Here is a 25,122-nt window from a genome sequence, read left to right as displayed (position 1 = left end):
TTAGCCGGGTATGGTGACACACGCCCATGATCCCAAGTATACAGGGGGGCTGAGGCACGAGAATAGCTTGAACCCAGGAGGAGCTTGAAGTGAGCTGAGATCGTGCTACTGCACTCCAGACTGGGCAAAACAGCGAGATTCTGTCTCAAAGGAAAAGAAGAAAAAGAACATTCATCGAATGTGAAGTCACTGCAGATATCACAATGAAATGGATTCTGCCCACAAATAACTTAGCCTGAGGTGGAGCAGCTGATTAGCTGGGTTAAGGCTGACATTTCTGTTAGGAGCTGGAAATACAGGTATTTTGTGTTGTTAATTCACAGTCTTGGCAGTATAGACCAATAAACATGGCATGTGGCAAAGCTGAATGAATGTTGAAAAGCTCGGTTGGTATTTTCTCACTGTTGCCTGGAGCCACTTGCTCTTCCTGCTCCCAGTGGAAGGATCCTTCCCTGCAATTCCAGCAACACTTTCAGGATGGGGATCCTGAAAGTTTACATATTTTTTTTTTTTTTTTTGAGACGGAGTTTCGCTCTTGTTGCCCAGGCTGGAGTGCAATGGCGCGATCTCGGCTCACCGCAACCTCCGCCTCCCAGGCTCAGGCAATTCTCCTGCCTCAGCCTCCTAAGTAGCTGGGATTACAGGCACGCGCCACCACGCCAAGCTAGTTTTTTGTATTTTTAGTAGAGACGGGGTTTCACCATGTTGACCAGGATGGTCTCAATCTCTTGACCTCGTGATCCACCCTCCTCGGCCTCCCAAAGTGCTGGGAAGTTTACATATCTTTTAGTCATCAAAGGGCAACCTGGCTCCACATTTACCAGAGTGTGGTGTAACTTCCAACTAGTGATTTGGCTTCCCTCTCTTTTCCCTCTCCTAAGGAAATAATCAGAGCTCATATAAACATGCATATGCAAGTATGTAAATATACATGGAAAGATCGGAAACCATTTAAATGACAAACAGCAGGAGTGTGATTAAATTGTGGCTACCTTTACAATGTAGAACTATGCAACCATTAAAATGATATTACAGGGAAACAAAGGAATACAGCCATCATATACTGTTATAAAAATTTCTTACAAAATTACAACATGGTATGAATTATATTTTCCAAATATGTGTGTATTCATGTTTGTGTGTGCACAGAAAAAGATGAAAAGAATAGAAGACTCCAATATTAATAGTGGCTGTCTCTGTATCGAAATTATATTGAGTTTTCTTCTTTGTTCTTTTCTCATGTTTTCCTGATTATCCAAAATGTACATGTGTTACTTTCATTTTTGGAAACAAATTATGTTTTTAAGAAGAAAAAAAAGTGGCCTAGTTCTAGCTACAAAAGTGGTCTCTTTTGTAGCTCTCTTTGACAAAGAAGTTTCACCAAATTCCCCAGGGGCTAGAACAGAAAGCTATTTTAGTGATGCCAACTGTGCCAACTCAAAGCATTACTCAGAGAACTTATATCTGAAGGCAAAGGAAAGAGTTACTTCCCATGCTGTCTTGGGGGGAACACTCACCAGGAGCTGCAGGAAATCTTCAAAGAAGTTGTTGTTCAAGGATTTTAAATTCTGTTATCCTGGGGCCTCACAAGCAATACCAAAATCTTTGCCATATCTCCCAGTATACCAAGTGGCCATGTGTAAGTAGGTTTATTGGTGACCTTGAGCAATATCCCAGAGTTTCTGAGAGAGACTGGCAAAATGGGCTCTATTTGCAGTTAGAACAGCATAATTTAAGAACACAGAATCCGGAGGCAAACAGATTTTAGTTAAAATCCAAACTCCGAGATTTACTAATTATATGGCCTTGGATACATTACTTAATCTTTGTGTCCCAGTTTCCTCTTCTGTCAATTAGAACATAATAATATCTACTTATAATGTTTCTATGATGGATAAAAGTGATAATGCATGTTAAGTAAGTATTTAGCAAACTGTATTTCTCATAGTAAGCAACAATAAATGAGAGCTATTATATTGCTACAATAAGTAACATAAAAGAGAGAAAAATAAGTGTCGTGGGAGATCAAGAAAAGGCACAATTAATCCTGGTTGCAAAGATGGCAGAAGGCTTTGTGGAAGGAGAGAATTTAGATATTCTATTTTCCCTTTCTTTATTTTAAATTTCATTAGAGATGAAGTCTCACTATGTTGCCCAGGCTGAATTACTGAAGCAATCCTCTCACCTCAGCCTCCTGAGTTGCTGGGACTACAGGTGTGTGCCATCACACCAAGCTTAGGACATTTAGATATAGCTGTGCTTTTACTGTAATACCGAAAATTACATATATATGTTAACCAAAACCCTGGTAATTTAATGACTAAAATCTTTACCCAGCTTTGTATATTACAGCTTTTCATATCACTCAAAGTTTACATTTTAAACTTTATTTTAGGCAATGTAATTATAGATTCACTTCTTATTACAAAATAGTCTGGTACAAATAATTACCCTGCTAAATCAGATAAAAAAGAGAGAAAGTAATAGTCTACATAGAAGATATAGTAACTTGACCTTATTAAATCTGTTTCCTTCTCCAAAAGTGGGGTAACAGAGTAGTTCTTTTGACTTTTCTTTCTTTTTTTTTTTTTTTAACTATTCTGCACTTATTGGTAAGATATTTAAGGGGGTAGTTCTTAAGGAAGAGTGTTACCTCCATCCCCCGACCCCAGGGTGTTCGGAAATCTGTGCATGGTTTTGTTCAGCTGTCACAATGATTGGAAATGCTATTAGCATTTATGGATTGGGGCCAGAGATGCTAAATGTCCTGCCATGCTCAGGACAATCCCCCTCATCCAAAAGCTGTTCTGCCCTAAATGCTAATAGCACCTCTTTTGAGAAATACCATTAGAAATACCATTAGAAGGTCTCCAATGGCCTTTCCAGCTCTACAAGTTTGTTAGTGAATTCTATTCATCCCTTTGAACTAGCAGTGCTTTAGTATTCTAAATGTCAAATTTAATTAACAGGCAAACAATATGAACCAACTAAGCATCTGTAAGGGTTAATTTTACGTGTCAGCTTGGCTGGGCCACTGTGTTCAGCTATTTTGTCAAACATTATTCTGAACGTTTCTATGAGGGTGTTTGGATGAGATTAACATTTAAAGCAATGGACAATGAATAAAGCAGATCACCTTCCATAACGTGGGTGGGCCTTATTCAATCTGTTGAAGGTCTGACTAGAACAAAAGACTGACCTTTTGAGCAAGAAGGAATTCTGCCAGTGCATGACCTCCAGATTAGAATAGTAGATTTTGTGCCTTCCAGCCTCCATAATGGCATGAGCCAGTTCCTTAAAATAAATCTCTCTCCATATGTATGTACACATACACTACTTGTTCTTTTCCTCTGGGGAATACTAATACAGCATCCTTATTCCTGGGTTTAAGATTTATAAATATGAGAAGGAAAAATGAAGTTAATGCAAACTAGCTCCACTATTTACCCTGGATATATACAACCTGGTCTCATTTTGTGCACACCTCAAATGCTGAAATGCAACATTTCAAGTATTTGGGTTTCAGAATGCCTCTGAGCATTTTACTGAGCATGTTTTCCTCTGCACTTTTAAACTCATGTGTACTTTGAGGAGCACAACCCAGGTTTCTGATTTATTTACACTTAACTCATCAGAGTCTCAATCACAATTATTTGACACTTTGCACCTTATTAATGCTTGAACTCCCTCTATCAAGTCTTTGTGCTAAGTCACTTTTTGGTCCCTCAAAGAAAGGAAATAAAGAACTCCTGTTAGAGTAAATTCAAGATACATACTTTCTAATTTACCCCCTTTTTAAAGAAAAAATATTTTTGCTAATATCTTCATTAAAAAAAACTTATTGTTTTAACCCTATTTAAGATTTTCTCCAGACATGTTTTTAAATATACACATATCAGCCTGTGCGGTGGCTCAAGCCTGTAATCCCAGCACTTTGGGAGGCCGAGGCGGGTGGATCACGAGGTCAAGAGATCAAGACCATCCTGGTCAACATGGTGAAACCCCATCTCTACTAAAAATACAAAAAAAAAAATTAGCTGGGCATGGTGGCACGTGCCTGTAATCCCAGCTACTCAGGAGGCTGAGGCAGGAGAATTGCCTGAACCCAGGAGGCGGAGGTTGCGGTGAGCCGAGATCGCGCCATTGCACTCCAGCCTGGGTAACAAGAGCGAAACTCCATCTCAAAAAAAAAAAAAAAAAAAAAAATATATATATATATATATATATATATATACACACACACATATCTTCAAATTGAAAACCACAAGTAATTTTTACGTAAAACTTATTAAGTATATTTATTTTCTTTCTTTGTTTATATGTACTAATGGTAGATTAGTGTCAAGGTCAGTTACATCACATGCAACCTATTTAAGAAGTTGTTTATTTCATTTTTTTCTTTTAGTGCTCATATTGTTTTGCAAAGTCTGTCTAATTTAATCTGCGTAATTACTCATTCAACACAAAAACTTCCCTCATGTTGGCTTATTTAAACACAAACACCTTTATATCTGATCCAACAGGCTAATTCTCCTGAGACATCATATAATAACAAACCAATATGAATGTTAAAAAACATATATTTACAAAGAAACTGGGAATACAGTTTTGCACTTCTAAGGGGCTAGCCTCACAGTGCTAAGTTAAATTTCAAATCTCAACTTCTCTTCATAGTCCACAGGAAAAAAAAAGTAAAATAAATTTCAGATTTCAGAACTCTTTTGGCACTGATTTTAACTTATAGATAGGAGTGAATTTTTTATGGCTGATTAATAAACTTTCAGACAATATAAAGATTACAAATGGGAGGCTAAAGCAGGAGAATCGCTTGAACCTGGGAGGCAGAGGTTGCAGTGAGCCAAGATTGGGCACTGCACTCTTGTCTGGGTGACGGAGCAAGACTCCATCTCAAAATAAATAAATAAATAAAAGATTAAAATGTTAAAACAACAAAAAAAATCTCCCATTTATCTGGCTTTAATTCCCAAAGTTTTATTTCAGAATCAGGCATTTACATGTAATAATCCAGACTCTAAGATAATAACAGTTAATTAGCCTGGTAGTAATTGTAACCTATTTTTCAGAGAATTATGTACAACATGTACCATGCACCAGGCAAGACTTTGCCTTCAAACTGCAATGCACTCAATGCTTAAAGGTACAGAGGTGACCTTTTCAGGAAATCAATGAGAAGGAATATTTAAAATAAATTCATTGATCTGATTGATTTTAAAAATTCAAATAAGCCTTTTTCTTAATACAAAAGTAATACATGCTTATTACCTAAATTATAAAGAGGATGAAGGAAGAGAGATGGGGAGAAAATAGGAAGAGAGAGAAAGGAGGGAGAAAAAAAGAAAGAACAAATGGAAGAAAGAAAGAACAATGAAAGAAAGAAGTGAAGAAAGAAAAAGAAAGAAAGAAAGAGAAAGAAAGAAAGAAGAAAGAGAAAGAAAGAAAAAGAAAGAAAGGAAGGAAGGGTGGGTGAGGGAGGAAGGGTAATTCCAACACTCTGAGAGGCCAAGGTGGGAGGATTGTTTGAGCCCAGGAGTTTGAGACCACTCTGGGCAACACATACCCTGTTTTGAAAGAAAAAAAAGAAAGAAGGAAAGGAAGACAGAGAAGAAAGGAAAAATGGAAGGGAGGAAAAAGAAAGAGAGAGAAAGAGAAGAAAAGTCAAGAGACAACATACAAGATATTAAAATTACATCCATTTTTTTCAGCCAATTATTTCTTTTAATTAGTGATAGAGCATTGTTGTTTGCATTTGCCCTTTAAGACTATATTTGGATTTAGGCAGAAGTTAAATTACATTATGCCTATCTTCTCAACACTAAAAGTTAAAAATTCCACCCACTTCTCCTATTTTCTCTATCTTAGAGATACTGCAATCCAGGAAATCTGCTAAACTATAAACTTGAGTCATCCTAAGCCCCTCACATTCCATGAATTATTGAGTTCTGTTGATAGTATTTTTTTTAAGTACAATCTGAGAACTAACCCCTGGCTTTTCAACCTCATTGGCACTGCTTTGGTTTAGGTCTGCAATACTAGAATAGCTGAGATGGCCCCTGAGCCCACCTCCCGACCACTGCCAAAGAGAAAGCCCTCCTTTGGCTACCCATTACTTTACAGACCAATGGCATAGGCTTTTCATGACATGGCCCCTCCCAAACTAACAAGACACATATTTATGAGCCATTTGCCAAAGCATGCAAGTCATGCTGTGGATACTTAGGAGGCTGAGGTAGGAGGATTGTTTGAGTCTGGGAAGTCGAGGCTGCAGTGAACTGTGATCGAGACCCTGCACTCCAGCCTGGACAACACAGCAACAACTTGTCTCAAAAATAAATAAGTAAATAGAAGATACGCTGTGGAGTATACCTCTCCAGTGACTGAAATACAAAATCTTTTTTTTTTTTGAGACGTAGTCTTGCTCTGTTGCCCAGGCTGCAGTGCAGTGGAGTGATCTTGGCTTACTGCAACCTCCGGCTCCCGAGTTCAGGTGATTCTCCTTCCTCAGCCTCCCAAGTAGTGAGGATTACAGGCGCCTGCCACCGTGCTCAGCTAATTTTTGTATTTTTAGCACAGATGGTGTTTCGCCATGTTGGACAGGTAGGTTTCAAACTCCTGACCTCAGGTGATCAGCCTGGCTGACCCTCCCAAAGTGCTGAGATTACAGGCATGAGCCACTGCATCTGGCCCAAAATGTCCATTCTTTAGGGCACTTTCTATTATCGAGGAAATCAGAAAGCTAAATTAGCAATCATAAGATAGCAGCTCTCTCTCTCGCTTTTTTTTTCCTTAGAGACAGGGTCTTGCTCTGTCTCCAAAGCTGAAGCCTTGAGTGCCCAGGCTCAAGTGATCCTCTTGACTCAGCCTCCTGACTGAGATTGCAGGCACACAGCACCATATCTGGTTAATTTTTTAATTTAATCTAATTTTTTAAAGAGATGAGGTACGGTGGCCCAGGCTGGTCTCAAACTCCAGGCCTCAAGTGATCCTCCCATCCCAGCCTCCCAAGTAGCTGAATCATGCATCTCTTTAACAACAAGAAATGCTTTATGCATTGCATTACATTGCGCTACCATGCCGTTACTGCTATGACATCAGTAGGCGATAGGAAAATTTCAACTCCATTATAATGTTATGGGACCACTGTGCAGGTAGTCTGTCATCGCCAGAAATGTCATCAGGGAGCATGTGACTGTATGTGGTAAACAAAGGCACTGTATAATTACAAGGGAGATTTCACTCAAGCTATAAGTGATCCTAACAAACTTTTCTTTAGTCACAAGAGAGGGTTCTTTGCTCATGTTCAGAATGTAGTATTTTCATCCAATGTACTGTCTTTGTCTCTCAGACTTTTGTCGGGGTAACACTGACAAAAATTCACTTTCCAAGCTAATTCTCACCTCTTCATGACGGCTTCTCATATTTCCACTAGTTCTACTAGTTACTCCCCTACCTGTTCTGTCACAGTAATGTTTTCTCTGTTGAATATTTCTATTATAGCACTCGGTAGCACTAAAATTATTTATGAAGGTTGCTTTCTTACAGAGAGATTTATTAGTGTTTAAAAGGATCAGCACTTGGGTCAGTGAGATCTGAGTTTGAATTCGGATTCTCCCACTTACTTGTTAAATGGCCTTTGTCTAACCCCTTAACCTCTTTAGGGCACTTTCTATTACTGAGGAAACCAAAAAGCTGAATTAGCAATTGAAAGATAGCATCTCTCACTCTCTCTCTTTCTCTCTCTCTCTCTCTCTCTCTCTCTCTCTCTCTCTCTCCATCTCTCTCTTCCATTACAGTTCCTCTGTAAGATGTGGATAATATTATAGTTCATCTGTAAGACGTAGATAATATAGTAACAGCTTTAGGGTGATATTGAGAGGATTAAATGGCATGCTATGTGGAAAGCATTTTGCACAGTACCAAATACACGGAAAACACTCAGTAAAGTAGGTCTTACTGATTGTCTTTGCAGTTAGCTTAACAGTGAGGAATCCCGTGTCTAGGACATGCATTATACAGCGTTGCTTTCACTGTTAGTGGTTTCTTTACGTTGGTTTTTATTGTCGTTTGCTTTTTTTATTTGGTTGGGTTTTGTTTTTTGTTTTTTGTTTTTTTGAGACAAGTTCTCACTCTGTCACCCAGGCTGGAGTACAGTGGCATGATCACTGCAGCCTCGACCTCCCAAGTTCAGGTGATCATCTCAACTCAGCCTCCCAAGTAGTTGGGACTACAGGTGCATGCCACCATGTCCAGCTAATTTTTTCTACTTTTTTTTTTTTTTTTTTTTTTTTTTAATGGAGGCAAGTTCTCCTTACGTTGCCCAGGCTGGTCTCAAAATCCTGGGTTCAACCCATCCTCCTGCCTCTGTTGGGATTACAGACATGAGCCATCGTGCCTGGTAGTTTACTTTGGAAGCAAAAGCACTTTCTCTCTTTTAAGATTTTTTCCACTAGTTAGTGAACAGATTTTCTAAGACAACTAGTGATACTTATTTGGTTTACCTCTGTCTTCTCTCACTAGACTAGTTGCTAGAGGAGAAGCGTGATGTTTTAGTTATTTTTGAATCCTACCATCTAGAAAGTGCCTAGCACATAGCAGGTACTTTAAGAAAGTGTTTATTAAATGAATAGATTCCTTGAAATTGGTTATAAGACATTTCAGATTTTGTCATCTAGATTGGTGGTTCTCAAAGCGTGCATGATCTTTGAATCAGCAGTACTGGCATCACCTGAGAGTTTGTTAGAAATGCACATTGAGGCCGGGCGCGGTGGCTCAAGCCTGTAATCCCAGCACTTTGGGAGGCCGAGGTGGGTGGATCACGAAGTCAAGAGATCAAGACCATCCTGGTCAACAAGGTGAAACCCCGTCTCTACTAAATATACAAAAAATTAGCTGGGCATGGTGGTGCGTGCCTGTAATCCCAGCTACTCAGGAGGCTGAGACAGAATTGCCTGAACCCAGGAAGTGGAGGTTGCGGTGAGCCGAGATCACGCCATTGCACGCCAGCCTGGGTAACAAGAGCGAAACTCCGTATCAAAAAAAAAAAAAAAAAAAAAAAGAAATGCACATTGAGAGGCTGGATCCCAACCCAGTGTCTCTGGAGATGGGGCTCAGGCAACTGTGACTTAACAAGGTATCCAGATGATTCTAAATTCTGTTACAATTTGAGAACCATTGATCTAGGCAGTATTTTTCTTTAAAATACAGTATTTAAAAGCTAATGACAGCTTTTGTTTTTGTTTGAGATGGAGTCTCACTTTGTTGCACAGGCTGGAGTGCAGTGGTGCGATTTTGGCTCACTGCAACATCCGCCTCTTAAGTTCAAGTATTTTTCTTTAAAATACAGTAGTTTTCTTTAAAAGCTAATGACAGCTTTTGTTTTTGTTTTTGAGATGGAGTCTCGCTTTGTTGCCCAGACAAGCCCTAACATTTCCTTTTTCCTTTTCGTTTTTTTTTTTTTTGAGACAGAGTCTCAATTTTTCACCCAGGCTGGAGTGTAGAGGCGTGATCTCAGCTCACTGCAACCTCCACCTCCTGGGTTCAAGTGGTTCTCCTGCCTCAGCCTCCTGAGTAGCTGGGATTTCAGGGACTCACTACCATGCCTGGCTAATTTTTCTATTTTTAACACAAGACAGGATTTCACCATATTGGCCAGGCTGGTCTCAAACTCCTGACCACAAATGATCCATCCACCTCAGCCTCCCTAAATGCTGGGATTATAGGCATGAGCCACTGTGCCAGGCCATAAAAGCTAATGACAATATTTAAAAGCTAAAGATAGTATTTAAGAGCTAAAGACAGTCTTTTTCTTTAAAAGCTAATGTCATTTTATCAATCTAAAAAACATGCTGAGCAAAAGAAGCTAGACATAAAAGAGCACATATTGAATTATTCTATTTATATAAAGTCCTACAATAGGCAAAACTAATAGGCTAATATAGGCAAAACAGAATAGTGGCTGCCTGGGGAGAAAGAGAGGAGAGGTTTGACTGGGAAGAGGCATGAGGGAAAATCTGAAGTGTTGGAAAGCTCCATCTGTATCTTGATGGTGTGTGGATTATATGAGTGTATGCCTGTGTCAAAACATATGGAACTATATAATTAAGATCTGTGCATTTCACTATATATAAGTGAAACAAATACAAACAAAAAGTTAAAATGAAATAATGCTATTCTAATTCCTTCTGTATAAGTCTTATGAACAGGAGATACAGTTTAACAGAGTCATCTTAAGAAGGTCTACAAGGTCCTCCATGATCTAGCCCCTTATCTCCTTTTCTGACTTTCTCTGTTACTACACTTCTGTCACCCTCTCTTTTCAGTCCTTCACCAGCACTGACTTTTCAGTGTATCAATACCGTTTGTACCCTCCTCATATTCCTGCCCTAGGACCTTTGCACATGCGGTTATCATTCCCTAGAATGTTTCTCCATCTCTTCCTTTTTTTTTTGAGACGGAGTTTCGCTCTTGTTACCCAGGCTGGAGTGCAATGGCGCGATCTCGGCTCACCGCAACCTCCGCCTCCTGGGCTCAGGCAATTCTCCTGCCTCAGCCTCCTGAGTAGCTGGGATTACAGGCACGCGCCACCATGCCCAGCTAATTTTTTTGTATTTTTAGTAGAGACGGGGTTTCACCATGTTGACCAGGATGGTCTCGATCTCTTGACCTCGTGATCCACCCGCCTCGGCCTCCCAAAGTGCTGGGATTACAGGCTTGAGCCACCGCGCCCGGCTCTCCATCTCTTCTTAATAGGAGACTGGTTAACTCCCATTCTTCTTTTACTTCCACTCTTCTGCTTCTCAGGGAAACTCTCCCATGTCTCATTTTACTGTACATGTCCATGGAAACTTTGTCTAGCTTCTCTGTGTATGCCTGTGTAGCTTGTTCATCTACACAAGGGTTCCAGCTGAGGTAATGACTACAACTAAAATCAAGTTTGTGCTCTGTTCACAAAGCCTTGCATGTGGAGCAGGGTTGTATCAATTTGGAAAAAGGGGTATCTTTTTCTAATTTACCAAAGTCATTGTTTGCTTGCCACGTTTTACCTACCCTGGACTGTTTCTGCTATGGCAGTGCCTTTTAAAAAATAGCGCAAAGATACCACATGGGCTAGCAACAGCCCTGACCTTGTATTTCCCCTTCATAACACTTACCATAGTAATTTCACATTTCTTTGGTTAATGCTTGTTTCTCCAATATGTCAATCAGCATGATGTCTGGTTTTGCTTATAGTTAAGTTTCCTCAGCACCTGGAACAATGTTGGGCACATAGCAGGTATTCAGCAAATACATATTAAGTCCATTTGTTCTTTTTTTTTTTTTTTTTTGAGGCAGAGTTTCACTTTTGTCACCCAGGCTGGAGTGCAATGGCATGATCTAAGCTCACTGCAACCTCTGCCTCCTTTGTTCAAGCAAATTTTCCCACCTCAGCCTCCTGAGTAGTGGGGATTACAGGTGCTGGCCACCATGACAGGCTCATTTTTGTATTTTTAGTAGAGAAGGGTTTTTACCATGTTAGCCAGGCTGGTCTCAAACTCTTGACCTCAGGTGATCTGCCTGCCTCGGCCTCCTAAAGTGCTCAGATTACAGGCATGAGTCACTGCACCTGGCCCCATTCATTATTTCTTTTTTCTTTTTTTCTTTTTTTTTGAGACTGAGTTACACTCTGTTGCCCAGGCTGGAGTGCAGTGGCATGATCTTGGCTCACTGCAACCTCCACCTCCCAAGTTCAAGTGATTCTCCTGCCTCAGCCTCCTAAGCAGCTGGGACTACAGACTCCTGCCACCATACCCAGCTAATTTGTGTATTTTTAGTAGAGATGGGGTCTCACCATATTGGCCAGGCTAGTCTTGAACTCCTGACCTTGTGATCTGCCCACCTCAACCCCCCAAAGCACTGGGATTACAGGCGTGAGCCACCGCACCCTGCCTCCATTATTTCTTAATGCTGGATGATTATTAGGCTGTTTAAAGGTAGAGACTGTGTCTTATTTTCTTTTTTATTGTCACCGCCTCCCAACTGCCCATGGAATTACCATGCTGCTTTGCATATAAATGGCATTCAGTAGATTCTTCCTGATTGATTTGAAAATGTTCAAAGAAGTCATATGATGTTCTGTTCATAGAAAACCAGATCTGTAAGCATATGACTATACATTGCATGAATGATGATGAACAGCTGCTATTTATGAAGCAGAAGAGACAAAAATGTTCAATGAATGAGAAATAGACTCCAGTTGAAATGGGAAGGATTTAATTTAGCTTTTGAAACTCATTTCCGGATATGAAGCTTATAAGATACTAGAAGACAATGCCAAGGAAGGCTATGAATTTTCTTTTTCTGTTTAACTAAATGATCTTGGAAAGTTCCAAGATGGATCAACTACTTATTTGAAGGCTAAGGGGTATTTCTTACTGAATTCTCAACAGTGAAATATGACATAGATATTTTTAAGTAAGTTTTTTATTTTAGAATACTTTCATAGAATATTTACAAAGAACAAAGATAGCATAGAGAGTTCCTATAGTCCTCTTATCCAGGTTCCCTCATTATTAAAATCTTATATTACCATGGTACATTACTCAAAATTAAGTAAAGACTGAAATCCATACATTACTATAAACTATGCTACAGATTCTTTGTTTCCCCAGTTTTATCTTCTTTCTGTCCCAAGTAAGAGAGCTTTTTAAGGTTCTTGGATACTTGATAAATGACTGTGTGGTCTAAAGACCAAGCTCTGGGCATAGAGTTACATAAGTCTAGAACTGCTTGGGTCCCTCATCTTGAAGTAAAAGTGCTTTGGCTTTCCAGTCAATTGAACAAAATCTCTAGTTCTGCCATTTGAAGAGCTGTGTGTATTTGGGCATAGTGTTTACTTATATCCTAAGTCTTAGTTTCCTCATTTGTAAAATGTGGGTGGTAAGACCTCTCCAGCTGTGATAGTTCTTGAGATGTTTCTCAGTAGGAGAATGCAATGCTGAAAAACTTATGATTTTTTCTTTTTTAGAGAAGTAGGTCTCCCTATGCAGCCCAGTCTGGCTTTGATATCCTGGGCTCAAGCAATCTTCCTGCCTTAGCCTCTTGTGTAGCTGGAACTACAGGTGTACATCAACGCACTCAGCAAAACTTAAGATTTCTAATAGGTAATTCAACTTTTATAGTTATTAAATTAATACCATAAAAGTAGTACTTTGCATAGAATACCTGTGATATTTTACATATCTTAAATTAGTAACGAAGACTCTCTCTGAGCCCTCTTCTCCATCTTCCTGTCTAGCTTGCCTGGCTCAGCTGTAACAAGAATTCTGTGTCAGTTTAGAGAGAAACCCACACTCTTGATATCTGATCACCTTGGCCTTTTTTTCAGCACAAATTCTGTTAAGTTGGTTTAGCAAAAATTTCCCCACCCTTGATGTCTCTTCTTAGTAATTTTCCAACCACCAACCCCTCCAACTCTGCTCCTTGCCTATAAATCCCCACTCCTTGTTGCAATTTGGAGTTGAGCCTAATCTCTCTCCTATTCTGAATGTCTTGACATCTATCACAATAGTCCTGAATGAAGTGCTCCTTACTATTTTAACAAGTGTCAGAATATTTTTTCTTTAACGTAGTAATAATAATGTAGTAATAGAAGCTAATTTCCATTTGTCACCTCCGATTCATCAGAAACATTTTTAAAATAATCCCTCCAAGTTTTAATAAGCCTCTTTAAATTATTTTTGCTTTGTTACAGATATGAATGCATTTTTCTACCATATGTGTCCTTTATCCAAATGTTCAGCACTTTTCTAATTTTACGACTAGACATTGACTCCCACTTCCCAGCACCCACTGATCTCTCACACACAGAATAATTTTAACTTGAAATGCTTTCGTTGATTAGCCTTTACTTGTAGAACTATATTTCAGAAACATCTTTCCATTTATTGGAAAAGATGTTCTCAACAAAGGGAAGGATGTTTCTGTCTGCTGATGAAAATGTCACACCAAAGCATGTCTTACTTTCTCAGGCGCTTACTCTACTCCAGTCTCATCTCTTCCTCACCAACTGAGGAGCGCTTAGTAGTGCCTGGGAAGTGGAAGTGCTGAACAATTGACTGCAGTCATTGAGACCTCAACGTTAATTTTTTTCAGCTTCTTTATTTCAAAGTCTTCATTGCCAAAACCTCCTATTCTGACCTGCTTTTACTTTACTTCCTTTTCTCATTCTCAACCGAGTTCTCTCTTTATCTACAAAAGAAAGAGCGACTTGCAATCTGCAGATAAGGCAACTGATGACCTTGTTATAAAGTTATCATGCAGAAGTAATTCAAGTATACTAGAATTTTACGGATGGTGCACTCTAGGTGGGGGGATGGTGCACTCTAGGTGGGTAACGAGGTCTAAAAGAGAAAAGATATACATCAAGTAGGTACCCAAGAAATAGTAGGCCCCTTCCTACTTCCTCATTTTTACAAGGAGGACATTTTTACAGAAGCCCAGAAAGGTAAGTAGTCAGAATCATGTTCTTAAAAAAAAAAAAAAAAAAAAAAAAGGAGGGGGTGGGGGGGGGCTGTATTTTATTATTCATCGTCATTCTCCTTTTCCTGCTGCTGCTCATTCAGTTATGGTTTAATGGCCCACATAGTAATTCCACAAAGCTCAACAATGTTATCTGGCACCTGGCAGAGAACAGATATGGTAACAGAGATAATTATTTTGGTGAAGTATAACAGTTGTGTTGCCTTCTAAAATTTCATTGTATCTAATGTGCAAAAACAAAACATTGTCAGTTACGTCTCACAGTCTCTTAATAGTTGGAGATGAACACTGATTTACAGGCCTTGGCACAGTTCAGGGCCTATCTTTCAGTAGCTAAAAAGAGCACATCGGCTGTACCTCATTGGAGTTTAGACTCTTAATTTTTAGGGTATTTCTGTTTAAGTCTTAACCACTATAGGTATCAACTGGTAAGGATAATTCATTACAACAAATTATCAACAGAATAAATACCCGACAAGAATTTATGCGTGTAAGTCGGTAGCGCTTTGAAATCCACCCAGGGATTCGGAAACGGGGTAGAAAACTACCTGGTTCAGCAAACGAAAATTCAAACAGAGGAGGGGCTTGAAGGAGGCGGGTCTCCACGAACTCAGCGCGAGAGTACGCCACGGCGCCTGCGCATCCCCTGACGGGTACTTTCCATTCTTCAGATGGGGGAAGCCAGTGGGAAGCAGGCTATCGTTTTTGCATTTCTAGCTTCAAGGAAGAATTAGATTTTGAATAGTTTCGTAAACAGTCAGGAAACTTTATCCTCCAAGTTCAAGATTAAGGAAACCTGGCATGCACAGCTAAAGCAAGAGGTGAAGTCTTGAATCTTCCCCCGTTTCCCGGGAGATTGGTGGTGTAGCCCATTCCACAGACTTTCGCTCCCTAGCAGCGAGTCGGCGATCGAAGGAACGGGCCAATTGCGGCTGAAACGTCTTTGGAAGGAGGAAGGGGGTGAGGGAGCATCCCTTTGAGTTTCGCCTCTTCTCGAGGCGGTAGTGGGGAAGGGAGACATACTTAATACTGCTCTCTTAATCCAACGGGTCATACATCGTGTAGACTGCCCGGAGGGCGGCGGGAAAAGGGCAAGACGGGATTTGGGGAAGGGAAGGAGCCAGGAAGCCGCGCGGGAGGGCGCGCGCGCGCGCCCCTTTTTCAGCAGTGTGGCGGGGTCGCACGCACGCCCGCCTCGGCGGCTGGGCGCAATTTGCGACAGTGGGGGGGGCGGTGGAGGTGGCGGCGGCAGCGGCAACTTTGCGGCAAGCTCGGGCCGGGCTTGCTTGACGGCGGTGTGGCGGAGGCCCCGCCCCAGGCGGCAGGAACCTGGAGGGAGGCGGAGGAATATGTCCGAGAGGGAAGTGTCGACTGCGCCGGCGGGAACAGACATGCCTGCGGCCAAGAAGCAGAAGCTGAGCAGTGACGAGAACAGTAATCCAGACCTTTCTGGAGACGAGAATGTGAGTGCAGCTTCTGGCAGTTACGAGACTCCGGAGTGAAAGTTTTAAATTCTTTGAAAACTGTGGGCGCGGGGGCTAGCGGGCTGCTGTGGGGGGAGGGAGAGGTGTCACTCTACTCAGGAAAACGCGGGCGTGCGGGAGAAAAATCGAAATTGTCTACTGGGATTTTTAGGTGGGGCCGACAGCAAGCAGGAACTAACTAGTCGAAAGAGAGTGGTTCTAGTGATTGTGTGGGTCTGAGAGGTCTGCCCTGAAATCAGTTTGTATGTGATGGGCGAGTGTTTGGGCCTTTGGGGAGATTTAAGGAGAGAGTGCGGGTCTGAGATTCTAGTAGTTTAAAAGGCATGTTAGAGACTTTCCTAAGAAAGTTGGAAGGACGGGGCAGAGTTAGGGACCCTGCTAAAGGAGCGTAAGAGTTGTCACTCTAAGACCCTTTTGGAATTTTTACAATGGAAAGCGTAGTAGATCTTCGATTTGCGGAGCTTGGGAGACTTTATTAAAGGGGGTTTTGTGTCCGCCTCCGTCCTGTCCTCGGAGACGGGTTGCACCTGAAGGTCGCCTTTCTGCAGGAGGAGCCGAATTGAGAGGATCGATTTTTGATTTGGGGCCGGGGAGTGACTACCTTTGAGGAAGGAATAAGAGTGGGCGATTTCTTCTTTGAACGTGTTTATTTAAAGGAGGGGGCGACTTGGAAGATTTTAGGCAACAGTGGTATAAGCGGATGTCTTTAAGTGTGGGCTCCTGGCTTCGACAAGTGCGAGGTGTTTTGCTGTCAAAATTTTTTTTTAAAGCTCTGAAACGGATATTGTAATCATTTGGTACCAACATTTAATCCAAGTGAGTTGTAATTGACCCGCCAGTAAGAGCCGAATTGACACAAATAAGTTTTCAGTTTCATGTTTTAGGTTGCTATCCAGTAAGGTCAACGAAATATCTTGACAGTTTATTCAAATATGTTACTCCAAAATGTGATTCTCCTTCTCATGATATGGGACAGCTTGTGAATATCTTTTAAAAATCTTTAAAATGTTTTAGAAGAGTGATGTGAGTTCTTAATATTCTCAGTTTGGCTAGTTTTAGGAATAAATGTTAAATCTTCCATGCACAGTTTCTAAATTCTGTCATAAATTCTAGCTGAAACATATAATGGTGTCATTATTAAGATTTTCACTGAAAAGACGGGTAAGGATTCTTTTTGCGGAGACAAGATAGATATTCTTGGGATTGTCAGTGGGATCTTAGACTTGAAATTTCAGGAAATCTTGGGTGTTAAGTGTTACTTTTGTATTTTTTCCCCTTTTGTGTGCCCGAATCTCACTGTACATTGGGATGGAACATTTTTTACTCTCTTCATTTTATTATTTGGAGACTGTTCATTTCTGCATTTTGTTAAATTTTCCTAGGCAGATTAGAGTATCAAGAGCACAGATGCTGGATTCAAGTGATAGGTTAAAATTTCTGCTCTATTAACTTGACCTTAAGCAAGAGACTTACATAATTGCCTTAGTTTGTTAAAAATGGGGATAGTGGAATGTGGTATTTACCTCACAGAGTATTCGTAAGGATTAAATAATATAGCTAAAGTACTAAGAAGAGTGTCTGCCCCATAATAAGTACTGTAGCCGTGTTAATTATTTATAATAATTACTATTACTTATTTTATGATTACATAGAATAATGTTTTTGGCCCTTCCACATACTTAGTAATCAGGCAAAATATAATGAAACTTTCAGACCTGTTCAGAATGAAGAAACTTGCAGAGGACAAAATAAATTAAAGCTTATTTTCTTCTTGAAGACCCTTAAAGGAAAATATATTCTTTGGTGCAATTTTAAAGCTATTCAGGACCAAATGATTGGATTAGCTTTTGTTTTGGTTCCTCTATTTGGATAGACTTAAGAGAGAGGGAGAGCTTGCGCAATCTTGTGGAGCCTTCTCAAAATAACATTTTTTAGATGTATGAAATACAGGGTATGAGGTTGCAAACAAATTCAATTACAGAATTGCACACCATGTTATAAAATATTTCTAAAACAAATTTTGGATGTAGTACTATATGTACTTTATTATTATTAGCACATTAAATAACAAGATCTAGCAGCAGCTCTGATAGTGATGGGCACAAACAGTTTTTCGAAATTATGATATAAAAATACTTGATTTTCATTGGTGACAGAATCACAATTGCAGTAACCTTAAGCATGTATATTAACTAGATAATAATAGAAGGAAGTGCTAAACTTTAGTTAAAGGCGGCAAAAATTAAGATGCAATTTTTTCCCCGCATTTGAGTTCACAAGCCTTTTAAATTTCGTCCCTGTACCCCTGACTTAGGAGAGGCAGTAAGGGTAAGGGAGTAGAGAACATTGTATAAAAATGAGTTCAGAAAAAACAAGGGCAATAGTTTACACTTGAGGGAGCCAAATAATGGCAAAAGGCCAAAGTAGATGGGAGAAGAATATGTTTTTGAGTTAGAGTTAAGGTAACCTGAGCAGTTGCTACTGTTAATGTAATAGGCACATACTTTAAATTTATTGTATGTGTTACCTGCCGTTTTATTGAACTTTTTGAGATTATATGACTGCAGAGTAGTTGGCTTCTGGAAGAGTAATAACGGATGCCTTGGTAGTAAGATCAGAGGGCTGAATCTGGAGACTTGTCTTTTTGCTTAAGCAAAAGCAGAGATGCAGGGCATCCCTGTGGCAAGATGCAGAGACAAATTACTGACCTCTGTCTGTTTCCTTCTTGGGCAAATGAAGATGGTAATACGATGTCTGTTGCACAGTATTATTCTTTACTTTGAGAAGGGAATAGGATGGAAGTCAGCCTGTACATATTTTAGACACTCAGAAGTCTTGATTTTAGTTTAAAGATAAAATGGAAGCATGGTGGCTATATGACATTTTCATTTGATTCCATCCTGATTTGCCTTTGGCAGAGATGGGTAAATTAAGTGGTCAGAAGTAAAATAAGCATTGTGCCCTATTGTTGAGTGTTTTGGGTGGACTCTCTATTGGCAGCTCATTGTTTAGCCAGAATGTAAAGAAGCTGGTGTATTAAAATGTGAAGAGTTTTAAAATTTCATTTCTCTAGTGTTAAAAGGTATTTTTACAGAAAAAATGGTAAGTGGAAAAAAAAGTGTTAAAACTTGTATTTTACTCAGAGGGAACCAGGCAAATGTTGTACAGTAATGGTTAACCGAAAAAATTAAAACAGTACAAATTTATTAATATATGGAGTAAAGGAATGGAGAGATGAATTCTAAATGGAGCCAAAATTTTTTTTTCCCTTGAGTAGAAGGGAAGACATTTTGAACCTCTAGTGTAGAGACAAAATTTACATGTCTGTCAGCTATTCATAATGAAAAAAGAGTTGTGGCTGGGCACAGTGGCTCCTGTCCATAATCCCAGCACTTCAGGAGTCTGAGGCTGGAGGATCCTTTGAGTCCAGGAGTTTGAGACCAAAAAATTAGCTGGGTGTGGTGGCCTGCTCCCGTGGTCCCAGCAACTCTGGAGGCTGAGGTTGGGGGAAGACCCGCTTCAGCCTGGGAGGTGGAGGTTGCATTGAACCAAGACAGAGTGGGTGATAGAGGGAGAGCCTGTCTCAAAAAGAGTTGTAAAATAGCTGAAAGACATAATGGAGTGCTATAATCCACTAACTTGGAACGATGTGATATAGTTTTCCACTGAGACACAGCATGGTTCTTTAATTTGATTTTAATTATGTGAATACAACTGAAAAGGTGGAGAGAGAGAGAGATTAAAATACTGTATTTTCTGTTTCTGTAAACTGATGAAATTTACATTAAATTACAATTCAAATATTTTTGAGTATCTACTGCTTGCTACCTACCTATTTCATTTATGATTTTTTTAATCTTCTATATAAAACCAATTTTAGGAAACAGTAATTTAGAAATATCCCCTAAAGCAATGTTTCCTAGACTGTTTAATAGGCATTTCATGGAAAAAAAAGGCTTCGTCTGGAATGCATTTTAGAACTGCTGCCCTAAGGTCATAGATTTAAATAAATCTTTTTTTTCCAAAGGAAACATTGGAATCTGTAATGAGGAGGTAGTGAAATCCTCTTCGGAGATTAGAGAGCTGAGATTAGAGGGCTACTCGTGTGTGAGATAAGGTATGAATTAGGAGCATTTTCAAGGTTTCCTGTAGTCACTTCTTTTTTTGGAAGGATTTTACTTTAATTATGATAGAGAGTCTCTGGAGTTCTGATGTATGAGTGTTATTATTACTTTAGAACAATGAGACAGTTTTAACTTGTAAATAGCATAGAATATATGTAGGAGTTTAAAAAAATTCTAACTGGTTTATATTATAAATAGAATTTGAATAACAAGATTTTTATAAGTGACATCTTTTTTTTTTTTTTTGAGACGGAGTTTCGCCCTTGTTGCCCAGGCTGGAGTGCAATGGCGCGATCTCGGCTCACCGCAACCTCCGCCTCCCGGGTTCAGGCAATTCTCCTGCCTCAGCCTCCTGAGTAGCTGGGATTACAGGCACGCACCACCATGCCCAGCTAATTTTTTTTGTATTTTTAGTAGAGACGGGGTTTCACCATGTTGACCAGGATGGTCTCGATCTCTTGACCTTGTGATCCACCCGCCTCGGCCTCCCTAAGTGCTGGGATTACAGGCTTGAGCCACCGCGCCCAGCTACCTATAAGTGACATCTAACGTAGAAGCCATTAACACTCCTGCTTCAAACGACTACCCACCCCCATGCTCCAGACTGAGCAGCAGTCAAATGAATTATGAAGACATATACATCACCCAGATTTAAGAGGTACAGCTTTGGAGTGGAATTCTAGCAGACCTTAACCAGCAAGAGACCAGTTAGGCTTTTTCAGCACTTCGGTATCTTTTGTAAAGAGCTGAAAGATTAAATGATAGAGTGTATTAAAGTGACTGGCACAGACCAGTGCCTTATTAAAGACAGTATTACTCTTCCATTATTCTCAGTATTTCATTTCCATTTTTGTTGAAATATAAAATATCTACATTCTAACATGTAGCTGGATTATGTTTATATGGAGGCAAGAATATGTTTTTTTCTTCTTGTAGAAATTTTTTTTTTTTTTTTTTTTTTTGAGACGGAGTTTCGCTCTTGTTACCCAGGCTGGAGTGCAATGGCGCGATCTTGGCTCACCGCAACCTCCGCCTCCTGGGCTCAGGCAATTCTCCTGCCTCAGCCTCCTAAGTAGCTGGGATTACAGGCACGCACCACCATGCCCAGCTCGTTTTTTGTATTTTTAGTAGAGACGGGGTTTCACCATGTTGATCAGGATGGTCTCGATCTTTCGACCTCATGATCCACCCGCCTCAGCCTCCCAAAGTGCTGGGATTACAGGCTTGAGCCACCGTGCCCGGCAGAAATTATTTATCTTAGGTCATTCAGCATCTTCCCAGTAGAGTTATTTACTGCTAAAAACCGTAGTGCCGTTTCATGGAATTTTTTCTCATTTACTGCTTACAGGATGACGCTGTCAGTATAGAAAGCGGTACAAACACTGAACGCCCTGATACACCTACAAACACGCCAAATGCACCTGGAAGGAAAAGTTGGGGAAAGGGAAAATGGAAGTCAAAGAAATGCAAATACTCTTTCAAATGTGTAAATAGTCTCAAGGTATGTGCAAAAAGACATCTTTTGGGCTGAATGCTAGGCTTCAGAATTATTTCTCTGTGTACACATTTTGTACTCAAGATACTCTGTCAAGTTGTAAATATTTTCAAGTTACATGTTTTGAAGCTTTTTTTTGTACCTCAGACTGCGTATCTATTATAGTCCATCCTACATTTAGTTTTTTGGTTTTTTTGTTGTTTTAATTTAAATGTGTGACACTGAGTGTTGCAGGGTGTTTTGGTTTATTATTTGTATTCAAATTAAAGATTTTGGGAACTATTACTCTTCATATTTTGGTAAAACTTGAAAAACATAAGCCAATTCTGGTACCCATTTTTGAAAAGAACTGAATGCAACCCATTAGCTTTGAGTCAGTATAAATTGAAGCAGATGTTTTACATTGTATGGTTTTTAAACTTCTATCTTTTTTGTATTTATAACAAAGAAAAAGGTATAAAAATTTTAAAAGAAAAGTTTTCAAAGAAAAAGGTAGAAAAATTTTAAAACTTTTTAATATTAAATATTTGGGGAAAAGGGGGTTTGGGTTATTTAAATTAATGTTTCCCCAATAGTATTTTTATTTACTTTATAAAAAGGGTTACTGGTGTTTAAGACATGTTTTTAAATATATGTCCACTTTGTTTTTTAAATATGTGGTTATTTTTTTTCTATACTGAGGAAAACCATGTATTATACACATGTAAGTTAAAACCTTTTCTAAATATCCCAATATATTTTTAAGTAAAGTCTTGGGAAAGCATAAGAAGCTATGACTGGGACTTTTTTTTTTGTCAGTGTAGCCAAAATTCAGTGTTCAATGTGTCAAATTTTACTCCTATAAAAGGAGAGAAATTAATCCCAGCATATTTTTTTAAAGTGAATTATAGTTTTATGCTCATATTTATTTACATTAACGTACTACTTTTAGGTACTGTACCTAGAAGATGTTTTTAGCTGCCTTTTGTACTTAAGGAAGTATTTCAAAAGCCTAAGGCTGTGGCTTTTCAAATGATGAAAAAATGAAAGTTGTTGTACTTTAAAAGTGAAAACAGTGCCTTAAACTGAACATGAAAGTTAGTGTTAATGCCAGAAGATGGCCAGTAAAATCCTAAAGCTGAAAAATAACTTTGTGAACAAAAGTTTATAAGTTCTTCTTTGTACATTTCCTTTATAGCCTCCTGGTAACTGTGAAGTTATAGTCCATTTCTTCTCCTAGTCCCTGATGTTCAAATATTCTTGTTCTGACTAACAGAAAATAGTGATTTGAATGAAGTCTGCTTTAGACTTACAAAATGTACTGAATGCCAAAGAAGCTATTAAGGCCATTTGTTAATTTCCTATTTCAGAAAAATAAATTGTGTCCTTTGTGTCTACCAAATTTATCCAGTTTATTGTGATTTAGAATATGATTGGCTTAAGAAAATAAAAGGCAAATGTTGTGTTTTCATAGATAAGTGATTGTTACCTAACTTGTGACCTAAGCTTTTGGTTGTGATAAAGCTTTATCATGAACAGTATTTTAAAATGTGAAAACTAGGCTAGTAGACATCTTTTAATTTTAGTGTCAAAAGTCAGCTTATGTATGATACACAAAATAATGGATTGCATTTTGGACAAAAGTGAGACGGGAAAAGGTTTGTCTACTGTCATCTTCTTGTTTGTAAGATATATTAATTTTTTCTTATTTCATGATTATTTCATAGGAAGATCATAACCAGCCATTGTTTGGAGTTCAGTTTAACTGGCACAGTAAAGAAGGAGATCCATTAGTGTTTGCAACTGTAGGAAGCAACAGAGTGAGTGTCAAGGGGTCTATTTAGTATTTGGCTTGATTTCCAGATCTGCTATTAATATAATATTGAAATAGAATAATTTCAAAGTAAATTTTGTGATGCTGGTTTAACAACTTTCACGTAAGAGTGAAGCTTTCTAGAAACTATCTAATTAAAACCAGTATGCATGGCTGAAAATACATCTTAATTTAATATATTATCCCTAATTATTGATGAAACAGATTTTAAACTTGTGTTTTTCTTCATAAATATTTGGTTGGAAGATTTGGCTTTCTTTTAAAGTGATTTTGTTATTATTAAATAGCATAAGAAATGGCTGTGATTTTTAAAAATTAAGGTAATTAATGCTGTATAAATGAAAGCATAAGTTCGGTGGATTTAAATAAATTATTGAGATATTTTAATTATTTGCGGTAAACATTTGAGGGTTTTTTTTTTTTTTTTTTTGAGACAGGTGGTGTTTGGTGGTGGTTTTTGTTGTTGTTGTTTTTTTTTTTTTTTTTTTTGAGACGGAGTTTCGCTCTTGTTACCCAGGCTGGAGTGCAATGGCGCGATCTCGGCTCACCACAACCTCCGCCTCCTGGGTTCAGGCAATTCTCCTGCCTCAGCCTCCTGAGTAGCTGGGATTACAGGCACGCGCCACCATGCCCAGCTTATTTTTTGTATTTTTAGTAGAGATGGGGTTTCACCATGTTGACCAGGTTGGTCTCGATCTCTCGACCTTGTGATCCACCCGCCTCGGCCTCCCAAAGTGCTGGGATTACAGGCTTGAGCCACCGCGCCCGGCCTGTTGTTTATTTTTGAGAAAGGTCAAATCTTACTCTGTCCTCCAGGATGGAGTGCAGTGGCTGATCAAGGCTTACTGCAGCCTCAACTTCTGTGGCTCAGGTGATCCTTGCACATCAGCCTTCTGAGTAGCTGGTACTATAAGCATGCACTACCATGCCTGGCTAATTTTTTGTAGAGATGGGGTTTCACCATGTTGCCCATGCTGGTATTGAACAAACCTGGGAGAGAGATCCAAGATGGCTGATCACTAGCAGCTCGGGATTGTAGCTCCCAGTGAAAGTGCAAAGAACGAGAGGACGCCACACCTTCACATGAATTCTTGTTGCTCACACATCAGGAGATTCCCAGTGGAGGAGCCCCACAGGTCGCCAGCGCGACTCTTGTGACCGGCGAGGCAGTTTTGCCGGCGCCTCGGAGCGTCGGTTCTTGGTGCAGAGTCAGAAAAGCACTATCAATCTTAACGCCGCTGATTTAGTCGGCGCAGTGGGTTGCTCAGATTTCAGCGCTGAGAATCAATAAGTTGGACGTCCACTCAGACACCCAATTACAAAGATGGTAAATACAAAGAGCACAGATGGATAAATTTATAACGAAGGGAAGAAAACAGCCAAAAAAGGCTGAGAATACCCAAGATCAGAATGCCTCTCCCTCAGTGGGGGATCACAGTTCCTCATCAGCAACGAAACAAGGCTTGATGGAGAACAAGTGTGTTCCAATTACAGAAGCAGGCTTCAAAATGTGGATAAGGAGAAACTTCTGTGAATTAAAAGAACTTGTTTTAACCCAATCCAAAGAAACAAAGCACTTTGAAAAAGATTTGACGAAATGTTAACAAGAATACGCCGGGCGCGGTGGCTCAAGCCTGTAATCCCAGCACTTTGGGAGGCCGAGGCGGGTGG

At 39.5% G+C, this 25,122-nt stretch overlaps 1 protein-coding gene and 1 long non-coding RNA gene across 5 annotated transcripts in view; one reads left to right on the top strand and one right to left on the bottom strand.

Moving 5' to 3' along the window:
- Positions 1-15,190, bottom strand: part of LOC141584798 (uncharacterized) — a 50,380-nt gene extending 35,190 nt beyond the window's left edge. The window contains exons 1-2 of the long non-coding RNA XR_012517983.1: positions 15,084-15,190; positions 11,169-11,264 (exon numbers count right to left, since the gene is read on the bottom strand). This is a non-coding gene — a long non-coding RNA (uncharacterized LOC141584798). The remainder of the gene's footprint in view (positions 1-11,168; positions 11,265-15,083) is intronic.
- Positions 15,191-15,227: 37 nt separating this feature from the next.
- Positions 15,228-25,122, top strand: part of EED (embryonic ectoderm development) — a 36,246-nt gene continuing 26,351 nt past the window's right edge. For 2 of the 4 annotated variants that reach the window (XM_074400382.1, XM_074400383.1), the window contains exons 1-3: positions 15,804-15,998; positions 21,492-21,644; positions 23,345-23,437. In XM_074400382.1, the coding sequence (XP_074256483.1) occupies positions 15,885-15,998; positions 21,492-21,644; positions 23,345-23,437 (360 nt within the window). In that variant the 5' untranslated portion in view covers positions 15,804-15,884. Of the gene's footprint in view, positions 15,999-21,491; positions 21,645-23,344; positions 23,438-25,122 lie in introns of all 4 variants that reach the window. The other 2 variants (XM_039462294.2, XM_039462295.2) reach the window with 2 other exon arrangements.

This window comes from Saimiri boliviensis, chromosome 6 (genome assembly GCF_048565385.1).
Source record: "Saimiri boliviensis isolate mSaiBol1 chromosome 6, mSaiBol1.pri, whole genome shotgun sequence".
NCBI lineage: Eukaryota > Metazoa > Chordata > Mammalia > Primates > Cebidae > Saimiri > Saimiri boliviensis.
The sequence above is the reverse complement of the archived record's forward strand: the minus strand, read 5'-3'. Positions and strand labels throughout refer to the sequence as shown.